Source organism: Vidua macroura, chromosome 15 (assembly GCF_024509145.1).
Source record: "Vidua macroura isolate BioBank_ID:100142 chromosome 15, ASM2450914v1, whole genome shotgun sequence".
Lineage (NCBI taxonomy): Eukaryota > Metazoa > Chordata > Aves > Passeriformes > Viduidae > Vidua > Vidua macroura.
The window spans coordinates 3,350,047-3,368,983 of record NC_071585.1 but is presented as its reverse complement, the minus strand read 5'-3'; the positions used below and the strand labels follow the sequence as shown (position 1 = coordinate 3,368,983).

The window sequence follows — 18,937 nt, the reverse complement described above, 5'->3', positions numbered from 1 at the left end:
AGGATTGTTCTCAGTATACTACATTTAGCACGTGCCTGTTGTGTCCATGTAAAAGAAATCCCAGTTCAGCTCCTTTTGCTTCCATGGGGAGAGGCAGGAGATCCTTCCTTGGTGGATTCTGCCCTCGCTGAACAGGGGCAGGATTGCTCAGCAGCAGCTGTGGAGCAGCAGCTCAGCACAAGGAGCTTTTTGGGTACAAAACCCAAGTGTGCTGTTTCCACAGGCCCGAGGGTATATCCAGTGCAGGGCTGTGCTGCAGCTCCAGGCACAGCACCTGCTTCCCTGGGAGAGGGGCTTGGAGCCCAGCCCAGGGAACAGTTCAAAGGAATGCTGCTGGATTTCTTCAGGATATCAGCTATTGATAATCCCCTCTATTTTGTAAATGCAAGTGAATGGTTCCTGCAGAGCCTTGTGCAATGTGCAGGGCTGGAACACAGAGCATGCTCTAGATCATCATCAAAAATGCTGGGACAACAAGGGATGCTCAGGGAGCCTGTGGAAAGCAGCAGGGTTGTTTTCTTACTCAAACTATTTTTACTAACATCAGCTGTTTTTAAACGTGTCAAAGTTCAAAGCAGTCTGGTTTTGGAGAAGGAGGTATCAGGTTTTCAGTAAATTTTTCTCCAGATTTGTTTTACTTCATACCTTGAAATTGTGCTTACAAATGAACTAATTGGTCTAAAGTGAGTACTTAAATCCTGTCAACATGCTGTCTTTAGACTTTTCTAGTGTAATTTTTAAGTGGGCAGTAACTTACAGTGGTTCTCATTTCGGGTGCAGGGCTTTTTTAAAATTACACAAGACCAAATAGACTTATTCATGTGAAAGCTGCCCACATTTACCTTTGATCCCTGTGAGGGAGACCAGGGTTCCCCTAAGGCTGAGTGGTACTTTTGGAATCTCTAAGTTTCTCAGCTAGATTTTCAATATATGGTATTTCCTGGATCCCCATGCTAAATCTAACAATCTGATGGTATGGAGAAGGGGAAGAAAAACCTCTATGTAACTTCAATAGATACAAATTCAATAAATTTTCTTTTTAATCTGATATCTGACTTCTATACCTAATACTGAGTTATATATCTCAGCAGAGATCTCATGCATTGTGTGATTTAATAAAAACAGGGGCCAGGTTAACAGTAAAACTAGGAAGTTATGACTTTCATGGAGATAAAAACATTAGTAAGGCAAATTGATATTCCTGCTTTTCCAGCTTTTACATTCTGATTTTTACCAGATTTTTCTACTGCACAGTCCCAGCTGCCTGTTCACTGTTTAATGTGCTTCAACATCTTCTGATCAACCCTTGCCATTTCCTCCTGGAAACTTCCTGCCTGGGTCAGCAGCTAGCCCAGGTATCTGGGATGAGTTCCCAAGGGAGATTTCACCATCCATGCCTCCTGATTTCTGAACTTTACTAATACTTTCTTTTTAGATTTAAAGCCTTTTTTCTGCAAATCCTCAGCAGTGCAGGCAGGTGATTTGACACCCAGACACATGTAGGTCCCCAGGAGCACAAATGTGTAACAATCTTTTCACAGTGGTTTGTGAAATTCTGCTCCTTTGAAGCTTCAGTCACCTGCTTGCCACCAGCTAATTCAATTATGTCTTAGCAAATTTCCAGTTACATACCATGAACCCACCAGAGGAAGCTTGGGAAGAAGACTTAAGGTTAGAAAGTAACTCAAATTTTTGATTGGCTGAAAATTGAGTTCAGCTTGGCTTGGTTTCAGCTGTGTAGCCATTGCCTGTTGGATTGCATTGCACCTATTCCCTGCAATTTTCCATAGAAACAGCTGCAGGAGTGATAAAGACTGGCAAAATTACTCCGTGGTTCCAGGAGGGATACTGTGAGCATACTGAAACTCATCATTCAGCCTTCTACCAATTAACCTCTTCTTTATAAAGAAGAATTCAGTATGTATGAAAAACCATGTAGCAGATTAATTTTCTTGGGAAGTGTAGGCTTATTTTTTTTCCAAATTAGCAAGATTATGTAATATTGTACTTTGCATTTGTGTCTGTATGGAGCAACTGATTGTTTCTCCAGATCCTTAGAGATGGGTTTCTTTCTGATACAAATAATAGTTAATCACAGAATTTTCATGAAAATTCAGTATTGAGTTCACTTTATTCATGTTGATGAGGCTGGTGAGTTTTAATTGCAGGTTGCAAATTGAACTCTCAGTTTCTGAGTGAAACCAGATTTACAAAAAGAAACCTCAAGTGCAAGAACAACGGACAAGCAATTCTGTTACAGAGCACACAAATGACATGGTGATTCATACAGATTTATATAACAGGGTCTCCAGCAGAGAAGATGTATTTGAATGTACAAATGTGTGTCACACAGCTGACTTTTTTCTTACTGACATTTTTTTATGCTGGAGAAGATCTTTTGGACTTTACTGTTTAGATTTTGATCCACTTTTTTTTTTTTTTCCATTTGATAATGACAATAGAATATAAAGTATAATACAATTTAAAGGCATATAAGTCAGTTCTTTCCTGGGAGAAGTGACATGCTATGGATTATAAATCAGAACTAGAAGAGCAACTTCCTTGAGAATCATAACCACTCATGAGGAAATATGGTATCAGACTTGTTTGTTGTATAAATACTGAATGTGTTCTAAGCAAATTTAAATTAGAATAATTCAATTGCTTGAGAAAGCCACCTGAGGACTACAGAACTGAAGGGTATTTTTCCAGGTTCTTGCTCACAGTGTTTAGGGACTTTAAATGTTATTTGCAGCCAGAAGCATTAAAACCTGGTCATGGTGTCTGTCCTCTCTGCTCAAGAGACCAGGAATGATGCCTGCAAGAGGCTCATTGGGGTGAGGGGGCTCTTGCAACTCAGGTGTCTGGGAGATGATAAAAGTGTATGGGAGAAGTACAGGAAATTGCCATAGGAAACACCTGTCACTTCCTGAGAGAAGTGGAGATCAGAGAAGTGGATGGGGAGCTGTGTTTGGGCAGAGTAGGTCTTACCCTGAGTCATAAATGGTGGTCACAAACCTGGCTGAAGATCTCTGCTTGCTCTGCAGGAGTTGTGGTGAAGGCTGTGTTGGGCAGGGTAGGGACCAGGACTTGTGGGAATGTAGAAATGCAAATAAAAGAGCAATTGGTGAAACTGTTCACAAAATAATTGGGGAATCATTCCCTTCTTTCCTCTGTTGCTTTACTAGCATGCCCAGAACCACTCTGGGTTTGCTGATCAATTTTTTTTCCTATAACCATGGTACTGGATGGCAGGTGGTATCTGTGTGGCAACATCTGGATTTCTGTCATCTTCAGTCTAAATAACTTACTTTCATATTAAACAAGTCTTCTAAAACTGATGAAAATAGTTGCTTTAGAGGCCAGATTGACAGCTTAATGTTGCTAGGTGTAATTTTGGGAGTAGGTTGTTTGTGTAGATGACTGATGCTGCCCCCAAAAGATAAATGCACAAAATATTTTTTTAAAAGGTTGACATGATCTGGCCTGTGATTGGATTCTTCAGTCTTACTGAATTTATGTATTTTAATAGTGGAAGTGTAAAGTGCGTGTTCATAATTATGTACTGAAATGGACACAGTATTTTTCAGGATTTTGTAATATAGAGGAGATCTGGATAAACCAGGAAATGCTACTTTCTTAGTACATTCAATATTTGCATATTCAAAGCTACCAATAGCGTAGCTTCTCCACCTCTGGTTTGGCCTGACTGTTCTGGTGAACATGTCAGGTTTAGCAGATCTTTCTTCCTACCCCTCCTCCTCTTCCAATAGCTCCAGTTACAGGTCACAACAGTTTTCTGGCATAGAAAGGGTCATCTGAAAAGTGGCTCTGCTATCTAATTAGCAGCTGATTAATGTAAATTTCTATACATTTTCTGGAACTTGAGAGCCCAGCTGGTCTCCTAACACCAGTCTTCAGAAACTGTCCCACCTTTCCATGATGATTCCCAGTTGGAGCTGCTGTCAGAGCCCAGCCCTGGCTCCTCAGCCCAGCCCAGCTCTCGAGGTGGGGTTGTGCTTCTGCTCTTTCCTTCTTCTTGTGCTCCTAGAAAAGCTTTCCCATGACAGGCTTGTTTTCTCCTCAGCTCAGACTTAACTGAGAGGATCAGCATTGTTACTTTCTTATTTGGGAGGCTCTTTGAACTGCAGCTTTTCTTTTCTACAGTGATAGAAGGTATCCAGAGCTGCTGGGCTGTGGGAATGCCTTGTGTGAGAAAGGGAATGATAAACACAGGACCCTTAGGGGTGGCATTAAGCAGAGCAGGGCAGAGGGTTCCCACCTCAGCTGAAGGCAGGGTTCATTTGCAGTTTGGTTACTGTAGCAATGGAGAACAGCTTCAAAACAACTATATAGACAAGCCTTTCAGAGATTTTTGGTGAGTGCAAATGTATTTCTCAAGAGTGGTCTCAAAAACCTGTAAATTACACTTGTTAAAATTAAAAGATAACCCCTGAGTGCACAACAAAGCCAAAGAGGCCACAGGTTAGAGCAGGCTTTAGCTAAAGAGCCACCAGCCAGCACAGAGCCAGGGATTGCTGAACTTCCCCCAAATTCCTTATTATCTGCTGAGAAACTGGAGACTCAGCCATGGTTCAGGGGCAAAGTAACAGCAGTGGTGGGGAGAGGTGCTCAGCTGGAGCTACTGATCTGCACAGAGTGTGGAGCTGCAGAAGGAGCATCCTGAAGGGTGGCTCCAGGGGCTGTGGGACTCTGGGCTGTTTCCTGGGATTAGTAAGATTCTTCTTGTTTCTCCTATAATTAGATATGGCTTGCTTTCCCAGGAGTCTGCTGAAGGTATGCAATGCAGAGTTGGTCCGATTCTATTTTCATATTTGTTCTTTCTCTTTATAAGAGAAAAATCTCATGTTTGTTTGGTTTACAATGAGTTCCTCCGAAAAAGATTCATTCCAAAGTGAGGTGTATGTGACTCTTGTTTTGACAGCAATACAAAGTGAAGTTATTTGTGAATTAGTGTGTTGGTGAAGGATGGCCCAGAGAGAAATAAATCTGTGTTTCAGGAAATTTAATCCTGCCAGGACTGGTGACTGATCCATGACTTAGTTCTTGCATCCAGACTTTCACTTAACTGTGTAATGTTTAGGTAACTTTATTAAACCATGGCTCAAACTATACATCATTTTAGTTCCCCTTTCAATTATTAATTATGTGAGTCTGCTTTGTAAAACTTCAAGTCTTCTTTCCTTTTTTTTTTTGAAGGCTCCATATATCAGTGTTTGGGTAAAGCAAATGAGTATTAGTGCAGAAAATTATTTAATCAGGCTAAAACCTTTCACATTTGTAATTAAAGTTCTGACACTGAAGTTATAATTAAAATTTCAGCACTTAATAGATTCCTTTCAGTAAGATGTGACTAGAGTTTCCCAGATGTGGCTTTTGGGAAAGCAGCCATGGGTTGCTTGAGGGCAGTCAATAATTGGGGCAGGGCTGCCCAGGTTTGGTGGGCCCTGGTGAAGGCTATTTTTAAAGTCTTTATAATGAACAGAATTGTTCATTTGTTACTGGAAGGGGAAATGAGCAAGTTGTTAGTGTGGTCCCAGAATTTTTAAAAAGGTACGAAAACTTCACACTCCACTTGAAAGCACTAAGTTTGCAGTGGCAGATTCTGCTTGTAATGTGAAGGTGAATGCTTACAGTGTTTGGAGAAATCCTAATTCAAAGTATCATCTTACTGTCAGGTTAGTCTGCTCTCAGCCCTAGAGTCTTTCTGCTCCTAACCTTGCTGTTGGAAGTCAGCCTCTGGAAAACACTCTTACTTTAAGCTCTGCACACACAGAAGAACTTTGGCAACTCAGTAGATCATGTGAATTGCCTTGCTGTTCTTGCTGATTCCCCTTCCCAAGTGCATTGTCACCTATGTCAGAAATTGTCAAGGTTCCTTGTAAGATTAAAGTAGCTGTGCTCAAATGTCCTCATATGAGGATCAGTATTGAAAATTCCATCTATCTGCTTTGTCCTTTCTTGTCTTAACATGGAGTGTAGGGTTTACCTTTCTGTGCTTTGACAGATGTGCAGTGTTAGTTGTAAAGATTTTTTTTTTACTTTATTTTTTTTTATTATTATTATTTTTGGTGGGTGAGAGGGGAGGTTTGGGGTATCTTCAGCATGGCATTTTTTCAAACATTTTTCATGTGCTTAGGTGCATCCAAGCAGAAGTCAAGTTCCCTGCAGGTAGCAGATAAGGACCTACTGCCACCTTTTCACCCATACCAGCCTTTGGAATGCATAGTAGAAGAGACTGAAGGCAAGCTGAATGAACTTGGACAGAGAATTAGTGCTATTGAAAAAGCACAACTTAAATCATTGGAATTAATTCAAGGTGAACCTTTAAATAAAGATAAGATTGAAGAACTTAAAAAGAACAGAGAAGAACAAGTACAGAAGAAGAAGAAAATATTGAAGGAGCTGCAGAAGGTGGAAAGGCAGTTGCAGATGAAAACCCAGCAGCAGTTTACCAAAGAATATTTGGAGACCAAAGGTCAGACAGACACACCACCTGCCCTGCAGCAGCAGTGCTCACTTTCAGGGGTCTTCCCAGAAGTGGAAGCCGATAAGGGTCTGCCAGAGGATAACTTTTCAGGGTTACCTCAGGTTGACACAATCTTGTCTAAAGATGATGAGCAACACCAGTCTCCACCACCTGCTGAACAAATAGAGTTTGTCCCCATCCAGCCTTTGCCAGCACCGCAATGTAATTTTTCTGGTAACTTAGGTTATAATGGGACAGAGTCTCTTGAACTTCAGAAAGCATTAGGGAATCAGCAGAATGTAGGACAGCAGCAGCAAATTGCTGGGCAGGGGCTCTTAGTTCAAGAACCAGACGGATTAATGGTTGCCACTCCAGCACAGACGCTTACCGACACTCTTGATGACCTAATAGCAGGTGGGTTAAGAAATATACCTATTTTTGCATTAATTTGTGTGCTCAGTTTCCCTCTCTCTCCTTCCCTCCAAATACGTCTTGGGGTTTTCCAGTCTGGGAATACTTGCTTAAGAATAAAGTTCCTGATTAGTGCTATTAATCCTAACAGTGACTTCCAATTCTAACATGATACTTTTAAATATCTTTTTTTTCCAAAGTGCAAAACTTCCTGTACTGGACACCTGTTTTAGCCCCTTTGGCCTCATCTTTTTCTGTGCTTCTTTAAAAAGCCTCATCACGAGTAGTAGTGCCCATTAGGAAACCCAAAAGCATGACAGAATTATATCTTCTGTAGAATTTTCTGTGCAGGCTTATCAGTGACTTTCTTCAATGTGGTAGCCATCTCTAGCAAGAGCCAAATTGTTGTCACTTTTATGGACAAACGCGTCCCTGTCCTTGCTGCTGGAGCTTAAGCACAGCCTGGAATCCGCACACAACCGCTCCCTTCTGTGATGGCTTGTGTTTGCAGAATCCCTGCTAAACCCTGGGTGTTGTGCAGGAATATCTGCTGGTTAGATGTTCCACATGGCAAAAACGTGTCCTGGTAGCTGGATGAAAAGCAAAAACCCCAACATCCTTCACGTGTTGGTACGGTGTGAAGAGGAATGGGAATGCCCACACATCGGGTTGTGTGAGTGCCCTTGTGCAGAAACAGGGATCACTTTGGGTGCCTTCATTTCCTGGACTTGACTAGGATTGAGGTTTGCTGCTGGAGGTATGTAGGATATAGCCAGTGTTGTTTGGTCTGTAGTTTTTTTTATTCAGTGTTTTTCAACTTTCCTCTGTACCTTGTGCCTGTACCCCTGCCCATTATTTTCCTGTCTGTCTCCCCCGCCCCTTCCGTTTCGCAGTCACTGCCGTGTCCTCTGATGTCAAGGCTGTAGAAGTGTGCAGTGAGATCTTTGGCCAGCCATTCCTGGGAGCCTCTGGAATGGTAATTGCATCAAGCTCATGCAAGTCAAGAGTACTTGTGACTTTGCAACCTCCTGTGGAACCCAGAGCTGGTGGAGTAGTGGGGTGGTTGTACCAGCTCCTGTCCTCTCCTTGCTGTAATTCCAGTTGTTTTATACAGCAGCAGTCTTAGTTCCTCCTGTTCTGGCACAGTGAGCCTCCCTCCCTGCTCTGTGATGCTCTTCAGAATGCTCAGCCAACATTAAAACATTCTCAATTTTTATGACTCAAAATTTTAGTACTGGAGTGTGTAAGGAGGACAATTTAAATGGCTAACACAAAACATAATCAACAAGGGATTAATCTCTGGAGTAGTTGCTGTTGCTGAGAGTTGAACGTGTCTGGCACAAGGCCATGGAGTCTGTACCCTCTCGTGGTCAGCAGCTCATTCTGCAGCCACAAACTCAGTGTCCCCACTGTGAAAAGTGCTGCAGTCCAGCTGAGTGTGAGAACTGTGCTGTGGGAAAAAAAGATTGCAAACAACCAGAAAAACTGTATCTTAAAAAGAATTTTAAAAAGTTGAATAGACATTGGTTTGCTTTCTGAAGACAGCTACTGGTTTTGCTAAGTAGTTAAAGACATTTTTTGCTAAGACATGAGATTTACTTATTTTAAATATCACTACAAATAGCACCATCTTCTGCATTAGAAATGACATTTACAGAAATGCAGCTTGAGGATTCTTTAGTTATTGAGTTCCAGAGGCTTCTGCAAAAATGTATTGATTGCTTTATTGAAGTATATTTTCTTCTGAAATTCATAAGTCTCTTTCACTTCCCTCCAAAAAAAATTGTCAGAAGATAGATATCTTTCTCACTCTGTAAATCCAGACTGTGTAAAAGTGATCTCCATGTCATTTATAATCCTACTATATATCAGATTTATAGCCATGTAAAAACAAACTGTAAATTTATCAACTCATACTCTGAACTCTTTGATCCATCTCTAAAATGCATTTTTCTGACAAAATTGCCCATTAGTCCTTGATGTTATAAAGAAATTCTGAGCAATTAAAACTGTTACAAGAGCTGTTTTTACATGCCCACTACAGAAGCCAGGTGAAATGGTTCAGAGGCTTGTGCCTGGTGCATGGGAAGCCTGGGTTTTAGGGAGCTTGTGTCCCACACTTGGGGTGTCATTGAGGGCTCCCCTTGATCCCACTGCTGGAGCTGCAGTGATGTTAGTGAGTGACTCTGTGTTTAGAAGAAGTATGAGCATTTATTCCTTCTGAGTATTTCAGTTTGGGTGGGGACTGCTTCAGAAGAACAGAAATTATTTTTCCCTCTGCCCTGAAATACCTTTTACTGTTGCTCTTAGCAGTGGTGATATCCACAGGAGGCCACGGAGGTGCTCCATGGTCTGGAGCCCCTCTGCTCTGGACCAGGCTGGGAGAGCTGGGGGTGTTCACCTGGAGAAGAGACCTCAGAGCCCCTTCCAGAGCCTAAAGGGGCTCCAGGAGAGGGACTTTGGACAAGGGTCTGGAGGGACAGGACAAGAGGGAATGGCTTCCCACTGCCAGAGGGCAGGGATAGAAGGGATATTGGGAAGAAATTCCCCCCTATGAGGGTGATGAGGCCCTGAGGTTGCCCAGAGAAGTGGTGGCTGCCCTTGGATCCCTGGCAGTGTCCAAGGCCAGGTTGGATGGGGCTTGGAGGAACCTGGGATGGTGGAAGGTGTCCCTGCCCATGGCAGGGGGTGGAATGAGATGAGCTTTAAGGTTCCTTCCAACTGAGACAATTCTGGGATTCTGTGATGTGGGAGGAGAATCTTTCCAAGCCTCAGCTGGGACCAGTTGTAAGGGAGAACTTCAATTTCTATGAAGCTACAAATTTGTATTTTGCTGAACAACTTGACAGTGACAACATATATAAATGGAGTATTTATCTTACAGTCAGGCTGTGTCAGCTGTGAGCTGTTTAGGTGGTGGATGTCAAGGTGCAAAGTGTCAGTGAGTCATGGCACACATCCCCTCTTCTATAAAACTACACAGAAGTAACCAAGTACCGTTTGGAAAGTCAGCTAAAACCTAAAAATGAAGCAGCTCTTTCCACTCCAGAATATTTTGTTTGTAATGGAGTTTATTTTGATGCGCTGCTGCAAAAATCTTGCACCTAATAGTACATTAAAGGGTGACTTACTACAGTCAAAATTTTAACCAGGTTTACAAAAGAGACAGACTTGGTGCAATTTAGAGTGGGAAATCAATAAATTAATTTGGAACACAGCTATCATTTTCATTATTCAGTATCTATATGGTTTCTTAGAGCCTCTTGTCTTGCATATTTGCAGTTTCATTTCAGTTCACCTTCTGCATTTTCCATTGCACATTTCTTAGTTGTAGTATTGGAATTGAGGCTGTTTCCTGGTTTAGGGTATTAAAGATGAGGAACTTTTCTGTGTTGCTGGGGTTTGTGTCTAGTTGGAATATTTTTGTTTCTCTTTGTTTTGCTCAGCTGGTATTCTTAGTCAAGAGACTATGTGTGCTTTTCTGTCCCACTCTCGTCCTGTGAGCTGGTGTTTCCAAACTGAAATTTCAGGTGTGTTCTAAGAAACTTTGTTGTTTGGTTCTGACATTCTGGTTGTAGTCGGTGATACCGAATTATGATATTTTAAGGTAAGGACTTGGAAGGTGACATCTGAGTTACTGTGTTGAGGATTGGTGTTTGGATTAATCTGGTTACTGGGACAATCTGGAGTGAGGAATGGTGAGCCATATGAAGGGGGCTGCAGTTACCAACATGCAGAAGCCTCTGCAGTAGCAGATTACTGAGAAGCTGCCTGGACTGGCTGAAAGGCTGCTCAGGCTTGAAAAAGGATGATTCTCTCTGTCCTGAAAGTCCCAATTCCTTTGAGGAAAGAGGCACTGAGATCTAAGTCCAGTATTCCTGAATGCCAATGCTCGTGTCATGACAGCAGCTGGGTAGCCACAGTTTCAGCCTACAGCTGAAATCTCATCCAGAGCTGCTTGCTCCAGGTACTGTCAATGTTCCAGAGTTGTATTTGGATAAAATACCAAGTTCTTGCTTTCTTTTGTTTTACTCATGTTTCCTTTGATATTTTTTGATGACTTTGAAAATAGTCATCCATGTCTTTAAAAACCAGCATTCATCTACCAGCTCATACAAACACAGACCTTTGGAACACTGCAAACACTTCGTAGGCCATGGGAAACCTGGATTTTGTCATGTGTAGGGTAATTTTTTTTTCTATAAGGAAATCTTCTGAATATTGAAGTCTATGGACATACCTAAAACTTCTGTCACAAAACTGGTATTTCCCTGGAGTCAAGGGCAAGCAGTGTCAGTGCTGCTTTCACTGCTAAGCTGTGGTAGCACAGACATTCCCTGTAAATGCCATGTTGGAACCATTGCTGCAAGGTCATTTTCAAGTTTAAAATCTGTATTTTGCTGTGTAACTAGAGCTGGGACAAATCAGCCCCATGAAATTGGAGGCAGAAGTTCTCAGGCTTTTTTTGCTCCATGGACCACAAATTATGCTGCTGCTTGGGTCCAGCTTGCCAGCCACACTGAGGAAATAAAAAAAGAGCATTTTGAAAAATCCTGCCATTTTGTAAGCTCAGTAGTTATACAGGGGGTGATCAACTGGTGGGCGTTGTAGGAATATTTGTTAGATTTCATTTTAAACCATATTTTAGGGTATCAGTGCAGGGTTTATCTTCTTTTCTCTCTCATGTTTAATATTATTACTGTGTACATGAAGTGCGTAGTGCACACTCATATGCTTCAAACACAAGATGAAAATCTAAAGTATGCAAGAAATACTTCAATATTTTCAGTCATGGTTGTGAAATACAGAGAATTTGTGGAACCTGTGACAGCTACACTGAATATATTACTTTAAGACTCTTAAACTGGCTCCCTCTGCACACCCAGCTCTGCATGCACAACACATGTATGTGGTTTTACATGTATCTGTAGTTGCAAGAGCTGAAAAAATTGAGCCAGTGTCTTCCACAAGGAAGGACCAGCTTGATTTAACATAAATCCTTAACAGGGTGATGTGGTATTTTGGGAGGAGTAATCTGTAGAAATCCAGTTATTATCTTGCACTTCAGTGCATTGAGCAAGAAAACAATCATATTGCATTAATTAATGCTCATTTGCTGCTGTGAGTGATAATCCATAGTGAGCTTTTCTATTTGAATCTTTATAAACTGTACTAATCTGGTTTGCTCATGAAGGTCGTAACGAGAATTCAGATCTGGTACTTCATTGCCTAAACGTGGTGACCACCTGTTAATGCTGGTTTTGCCTATGCACCAAGGAGAAGTGTTTGCTTAAAAAATACAACTGAAAATGGAACTTCCCCAAATTTCAGTGAACCCCCTGCCATGTTTCCAGAACCCAGTGGAAGTGACCCATCTTGCTGTGCTTCAGTCTGTGTTTCCTTTGTCAGGCACTGGCAGCTCTATAGGCTGAATTAGTGGTGTTAATGGTCATGTTGGGGCTTTTGCTATGACTTTTCCATCTACACCATTTTCCTGTGAGTAATTGCTGGTGTGTAATCTGACAATGGAATGAGGAAGGTTGAGCTGGTTTGCAAAAATCTTTTCTGTAAGTCATACAAAGGTTCGGGTTCATCCCTCATCTTCCCTTAGCACTTGGACAAAAGCAAAATGCTGCTGCTGCTTGTTTCCTACCTGTAGCTGTTAGTGTTTTCCTTTAGTTGCTTTTTCCAGGAATACTGGTAAATACTGTGTGTTTTGGAATAACTAAAGCTCACCAGGTGTTCCAGTTGATGAGGCTACACAATAGAGACATTTGGCAATCCAGCAGTGACAATACTTGTCAAATCCAGCTGCTCTATCAGCAGGGATTACTGAAGCTAAAGCACACACGGCAGTGTGTAGGTGTGTTACACCTTCCTGGCAGGTAATCCCAGCTGAGTACAGGGATCCAGGCTCCACTTGGACTCTCATCAGGTTACAGAGGCAGGCAGGAGTTCTGGCCCTGCAGTGGACGAGCAGGGAGGTTTCTCTGATTGTTGATTTAAAAAACTAGGTGAAAAAAATCTGATTCTCAATTATTAATTTTTTAATTTTTTATTTAAAAAAATAATAATATTGCCTTCCTTGTGTCCCTGAGCAATGCTGGATCTTCAGGATGACATCTTTTACAGGCTGTGCATCAATCAGAATAAATTTTAGGAAGTACAGATAGTTTTCAGCTTTCTTATTTTTGTTGACTGCCCCCTCCTGTCTGCTTCCCTTCCACTTTCCTGGGTTGGTTTAACTCTGAGACATGATTAATAGTATGAGCTGCTGTCAGTCATCTTGCTCTGCAAACTTTCTCTGGAGGCTAAGTGTGCACTAACCTTTATGTGAAAAAAAATGGGATTGCAGAATAAGACTATATTTTTGAACACTAGGTTTGTGTGTTAGTGATAAATAATTTGCCTGCTTAAACTGAGTATATGATTGAACTCTTCTTAACAGTGAAGGTTACAGTTAGAAAAGGGTAACTAATCACCTTCATAATTCACACTTGTAATGCATACAGACTAATTAATAAAATTATTTTTTAACTTACCACAGTTTGGAGACGATGCTTACACTGTTTAACTGCCACAAAGCTGCTTTTTGTTTTTAGGAACATTCAATTTGTTTCCCCCGTTACTGTTCTGATATTAGACCATTGCCGTTTTATGGAACTTAATATTTTTCATATGAAATGGGACGTTCCTAAGAGTGAATGAATAACCTGGTGCTCATTTTCAGCTGTGAATAGCAGAGTGCCCAGTGGCTCCACCAGCTCCTCGCACAGAACCGAGTCCCCGACGCCCGAGCCCTGCCCGCAGGCAGCCAGCAATGTGCCCCCGCAGTCCGTGCTCCCCATGTACCCATCCGTGGACATCGATGCACATGTGAGTAGTCGAGCTAAGCTTGGAGTGGATTTGGGAAAAAAAAAAAACAAGTGCTGTTGTAGAAATATTCAGGTTGTCTTTTTTATTTCTGAGTATCTGCTGCTTTTTCTCTCCCACGCGTGAAGACTGAAAGCAATCACGACACTGCGCTGACCCTCGCGTGTGCGGGAGGGCACGAGGAGCTTGTGTCTGTGCTGATCGCCCGTGGTGCCAATATTGAACACAGAGACAAGAAGGGTAAGTGAGAGCCATAACACGGTTTGACCATGAACTAAAGCACGAAACAGTGAATTTCAAAATGTGAACTGCATTCTTGCACTTCAAGTAGTAACACTGGTCATACAAAGCCAGTGAGCTTCTGTCTGCACCTGAGTGGGATCTTAAGCAGATTTGTGAAACATGAGGCACTTCTGTCCTTACAACTCACGCTCTACAAATGACCTCACAAACCTGATAGAGGAGCTGATGGGGGTAACCAGCCCATCTTGGCTGTCAGAGCTGAGTGGTGGCAGTTGTCAGGTTGGGTATCATTGTTCTCAGAAACAGGGTTCAGCAAAATCTCACATCTTTTAGAGCTGAGAGAACAAAACCACTACGCCACCTGTGTTGGAGCTCACATTGACCACTGGCAGTCAGCAACACATGCAGGGCAGATATGGTCACTGGTTGGAGCTTAATTGAACAGTAATTGTGCAGAAAGCTGTGACTTCTCCAAGGTGAGGAGTTGGTCAGAACTTAATCCAAACTGATCACTGCAAGCACTGTTTAAATTTCTTTTGAACAGCCTTTGGCTGGAATCTGAGCCTCGATGTGACAGGGTCAGAAGAGAGTTGGGAAAGGCTCTGTGATTGTAGCACCCAGCAGGAAACCCCCAGTCTGAGGAAGAGATATGATCAATAGAAGTCATTGTGAATCAACCCATTTGTGCATTTCTGCTCCTTAATAATACTTTTGAGATACTCAAGGTTGCTTTTTAATGCAATCTCATGTCACTAGGTTTTACACCCTTGATTCTGGCTGCAACTGCTGGGCATGTTGGTGTCGTGGAAATTCTTCTGGACAAAGGTGGGGATATAGAAGCACAGTCGGAGCGCACGAAGGATACTCCGCTTTCCTTGGCATGCTCCGGTGGACGCCAGGAGGTACAGACATGTCCTCAAAGGGCTGGAGTTCTTACTTGCAGAGAGGGGCTTTTTTGTACAGTGTTGGGTTTCTTCTGTTGTTGATACATCTTACTTTTTTCCCAGAAGGTTTTTCACCTGTTTCAGTGTAGCTAATTTAAGGCTTTTTCCTCTTCTAAGAAAGGAAGAAGAAATTTAAGACTTTTTTTTTTCCTTCTCTCCCTTGCCTATCCCAGTTTTGTTAGTTAATGATCATGGTCACTTGTGATAATTTGTGGTCTTTCTTCAGTCAGTGTATGCTCACATGGTAAGTACTTCTGTGAGGGAGGCAGATATTTATTGAATAACTTTATTCACTGAGCACTTCCCTTATCCATCTTCCCTTTTCTCAGACCTGAAACAGCTGGTGCAGGCACACAAGGACAGAAACTGGGATTTTGTGTGGGCAGTACATGGCTTTAGTGATAATGCACAGGGCTGAAAAGTGCAGATGCAATGCAGGACACATTGTACCCATCTTTTAAGGATGTTTCAGAGATTTGTGAAATCCTTCCTATTTCAGTCATGTGCATAGTACCTTAGAAGATGGCATGGAGATGGCCAAGAGCTCTGTAGTAGATTAATATAAGGATTCAAATAGTTTGCCAAAATTGGAAAGTTTCCATTTTAATTTTGAACTGTAGATCTTTTAACAGTAAAAGTGCTTCTCATAAAAAAGGCAAGATCAGCATAGCCTGTAGTAGTAGCCTGTTCTTCCTCTTTTTTTTTTTTTTTTTTTTTTTTTCTTTATGCCAGAATCTACCTCTTATGTTTCTGGCTTAGCAAGGAGCCTTTTTTTTCTGGCTTGTTTGGAAATCACCTAGCTTATGTTAATAGTAAATTGAGGCCCACTGAAGTACATCACCAAAATGGTTTAATTTTCTCTCATTTTATTTCTCTGAAGCAACTTCTGATAGAGGAGTCCTTCCTCATCCTCGTTCCATTAAAATATCAGTAACTCTGATTTTTGCCACTTTTTTTTTGGAAAGTGTCATTTGAATTCAAGTTGTGAGATGAGTTTTTGTGGAAGAGATGCTCAGACATTGTGAGACATTATGGGAGTGGGGTAGATATATTGTTTGCAGACTTAAGATTCCCAGGAAGAGCTTTGAAACCTTGCAGTTTTATTTAGGTAAAACAGTCTTTCTGGCAGACAAGTGCTCAGCTGCTGTGGTCATGGACTGTGGGAGCTGTACAGAGATAGGGAAAAGTCAAGCAGAAGAGGGTGGAGATTTTCCTATGGAATCCTGTCTGTTGACAAAGGAAGCTGGTAGCACGTTGGAAAGTTGGTGATAACATCCTCTCACTCCCTGGATAATAGCAAAGGCCACAATATGTCTGTTAATACTCGTGCTGTCTTTTCAGGTTGTTGATTTGCTGTTGGCGCGGGGAGCAAATAAAGAACACAGGAATGTGTCTGACTACACGCCGTTAAGCCTTGCTGCATCTGGTGGCTATGTTAATATCATCAAGATTCTTCTCAATGCTGGGGCAGAAATTAATTCCAGGTAATGTACCATGTGACCAGCTGAGCTTCAGTGTAACACAGGCACTTCCTGTTGGCTCCATCCTGAGGCACAGGTTGGAATCTCAAGTGTTTTCAGACCTCCTTGTAACAGTGTTTTTACACTGAAGACATTTCTATGTTCATGTTTTCTTAGTGCTTTTAAATCCTTTAACTATCACAAACTTCATCTGACTTATACCTAAATTTTAAGGGATTATAGTTTGCAAACATATTCTTTCCCTTTTCCACCATTCTGAGGTCTGAAAGTCAAACTATTTCCAAATAGAACCATGTCAAGAAGGCAGCCAGGTGCTCAGGGCAGCTCTGTGTGTTTGAAGATGTCTTTTTCAAGCAGAGGAACAAATTTACACAGCAGTGTCTCTTAAGTCTGCTCTCTACTAATTTAAAGAAAACTTACATACATTCTATCACTAGATAGAGCAAGAGAACTCTTAACTAGGGAAAGTTAAAGCTGCAGCTGTGCTAGAAGCATGTTTTTCTTTGAGAAAATCAGATGTAGCTTAAGGCTTATGTCTGCTTCAGCCATCAGAATGTCCAACAGCTGAAATGTATTTTCCTGGTTTATACATTGGAGTTGTCTATTGCATATAGTCCCTCTGGTGGTTTCTCCTAATTAATTAAAAATGCTGCTATTTTAGGTCAGTGCCTATATTTTCTGTAGGTTATATGTTCCTTTCTGACTTACAACAAAACATTTTGTTGTTCCTGGAGGCACCTGTGAGCCGTGGGCACTGCAGTTTGTTTCTTTCCCTCAGGACTGGCAGTAAGCTGGGCATTTCTCCTCTGATGCTGGCTGCTATGAATGGCCATGTCCCTGCCGTGAAGCTGCTGCTTGATATGGGCTCTGATATTAACGCCCAAATCGAGACCAACCGCAACACAGCCCTCACCCTGGCCTGCTTCCAGGGCCGGGCAGAGGTGGTCAGCCTGCTGCTGGACAGGAAGGCCAATGTCGAGCACAGGGCAAAGGTAAGTGGGGGACTTGCCTTTCCTTATGATTTATTGCCCCTGAGTCATCAAGTTGCTTCAAAATTTCCTGTAACTTTGAGCTCCTCTGGGCTCAGAGGAGTTAATACATCAGAGCGCTTAAATGTTCTGAAATGAGTGTGGTTTCTTTTAGAAAATAAAAAAGCATCAGTGATGATGTATTTTTTTGCATTAGGGAAAAGCTGACTGGTCCTTCTGAGTTTATAATGAAACTTAGATTGAGTCTTGTCTAGACTTTTTCAGGTTTAAACTTGATGTGATACTCAGAACAGATACAGATATTTTTACATGCAAGTGAAGTGTAGGCAGGAAGAGAATAGTGTTGCTTGTGATTCTCGTATAGAGCAGACTTCTTGTCTACAACCAAAGTAGTGCAGTCAAACTTTGTAAAGCTTTTACGTTGCTGTAGAACCCATGGCTTCAGTACTGTGACCTTCTGTGCCTCTGAAATGCTCCACAGGTCCCATCCTTTGGTGCTCTGGGACAGCTTTGTGTCTCCTGCCATAAAGCAAGCTTAAAGCTTGTGTAGACAGCCAGACTGATTTCCCCAGCACAAAGGAATTTTTGGTAACTCCTAAGGCTGCTGAAATAATTGCTGTGTCTGTCTACCCCGCCTGCTTCTGGAATGACTGTGGCTGGAGAAAAGGGGATATGGATAAAAGCCAGCTCTCAAATGGTCAGTTGGGCATGTTAGCAGCTGGTGTAAGTTTTTTTAACAGTCTGACCTGGCAACTAAGTTGGGCCCAGATCAGTCTCAGTGCCAAGGGAGGCTAGAGAAAAGCTATAAAGCCAGTTTCTGAGTATTTTTGTAGACTTTTGTAGACTTGTGTCTTCATTTGAATCTGTTCTAACCTCTGTTGTAGAGATCTTGTTATAAACTTTGCATTTGCTGTTGAGACAGGTATCTGGTGGTGCTTAGTCAACAGTTTGCTTGGGTTTGTATAAATCAAAGCCCAAGAGTGTTTGGGTTTTGGGTTGGTTTTGTTTGGTTGGTTTGTGTGTGGGTGTTTTGTTTTGTTGTTGGGGATTTTTTTGGTTGGGTTTTTGGGGTCTTTTTTGAGGAAGAGGCTGCTTGAAGTTAGGCTCCTAAACTAAATATAAGCAGCTAAATAAAAATCTGATTTCCCTTTGTAGGAATCATTTATGTCTTATCTGAAGTATGTTGTGCAGATTTCACAGAGTAACTCGTTCTCTTTGCACAGACTGGTCTCACACCTCTGATGGAAGCAGCTTCAGGAGGCTATGCAGAGGTTGGAAGGGTTCTCCTTGATAAAGGAGCAGATGTGAATGCCCCACCTGTGCCTTCCTCGAGAGATACGGCTTTAACAATTGCAGCTGATAAGGGTCACTACAAGTTCTGCGAGCTCCTCATTAATCGGTAAATCATTTCTTCTCATTAAGTGTTTAATGCCAGAGTGGGTGGGGCTCTGAGCAACCTGATCTCGTGGGTGGCTTCCCTGCCCATGGCAGGGGGGTTAGAACAAG

The 18,937-nt window shown here is 41.9% G+C and overlaps 1 protein-coding gene across 4 annotated transcripts in view; it reads left to right on the top strand.

Moving 5' to 3' along the window:
- The window catches only part of ANKHD1 (ankyrin repeat and KH domain containing 1), a 103,113-nt gene that overhangs the window by 60,726 nt on the left and 23,450 nt on the right, over nt 1–18,937 (top strand). For all 4 annotated transcript variants that reach the window (XM_053991218.1, XM_053991217.1, XM_053991220.1 and 1 more), the window contains 7 exons: nt 6,161–6,904; nt 13,632–13,777; nt 13,903–14,014; nt 14,774–14,919; nt 16,303–16,445; nt 17,221–17,434; nt 18,655–18,830. In XM_053991218.1, coding sequence (XP_053847193.1) covers nt 6,161–6,904; nt 13,632–13,777; nt 13,903–14,014; nt 14,774–14,919; nt 16,303–16,445; nt 17,221–17,434; nt 18,655–18,830 — 1,681 coding nt within the window. The remainder of the gene's footprint in view (nt 1–6,160; nt 6,905–13,631; nt 13,778–13,902; nt 14,015–14,773; nt 14,920–16,302; nt 16,446–17,220; nt 17,435–18,654; nt 18,831–18,937) is intronic.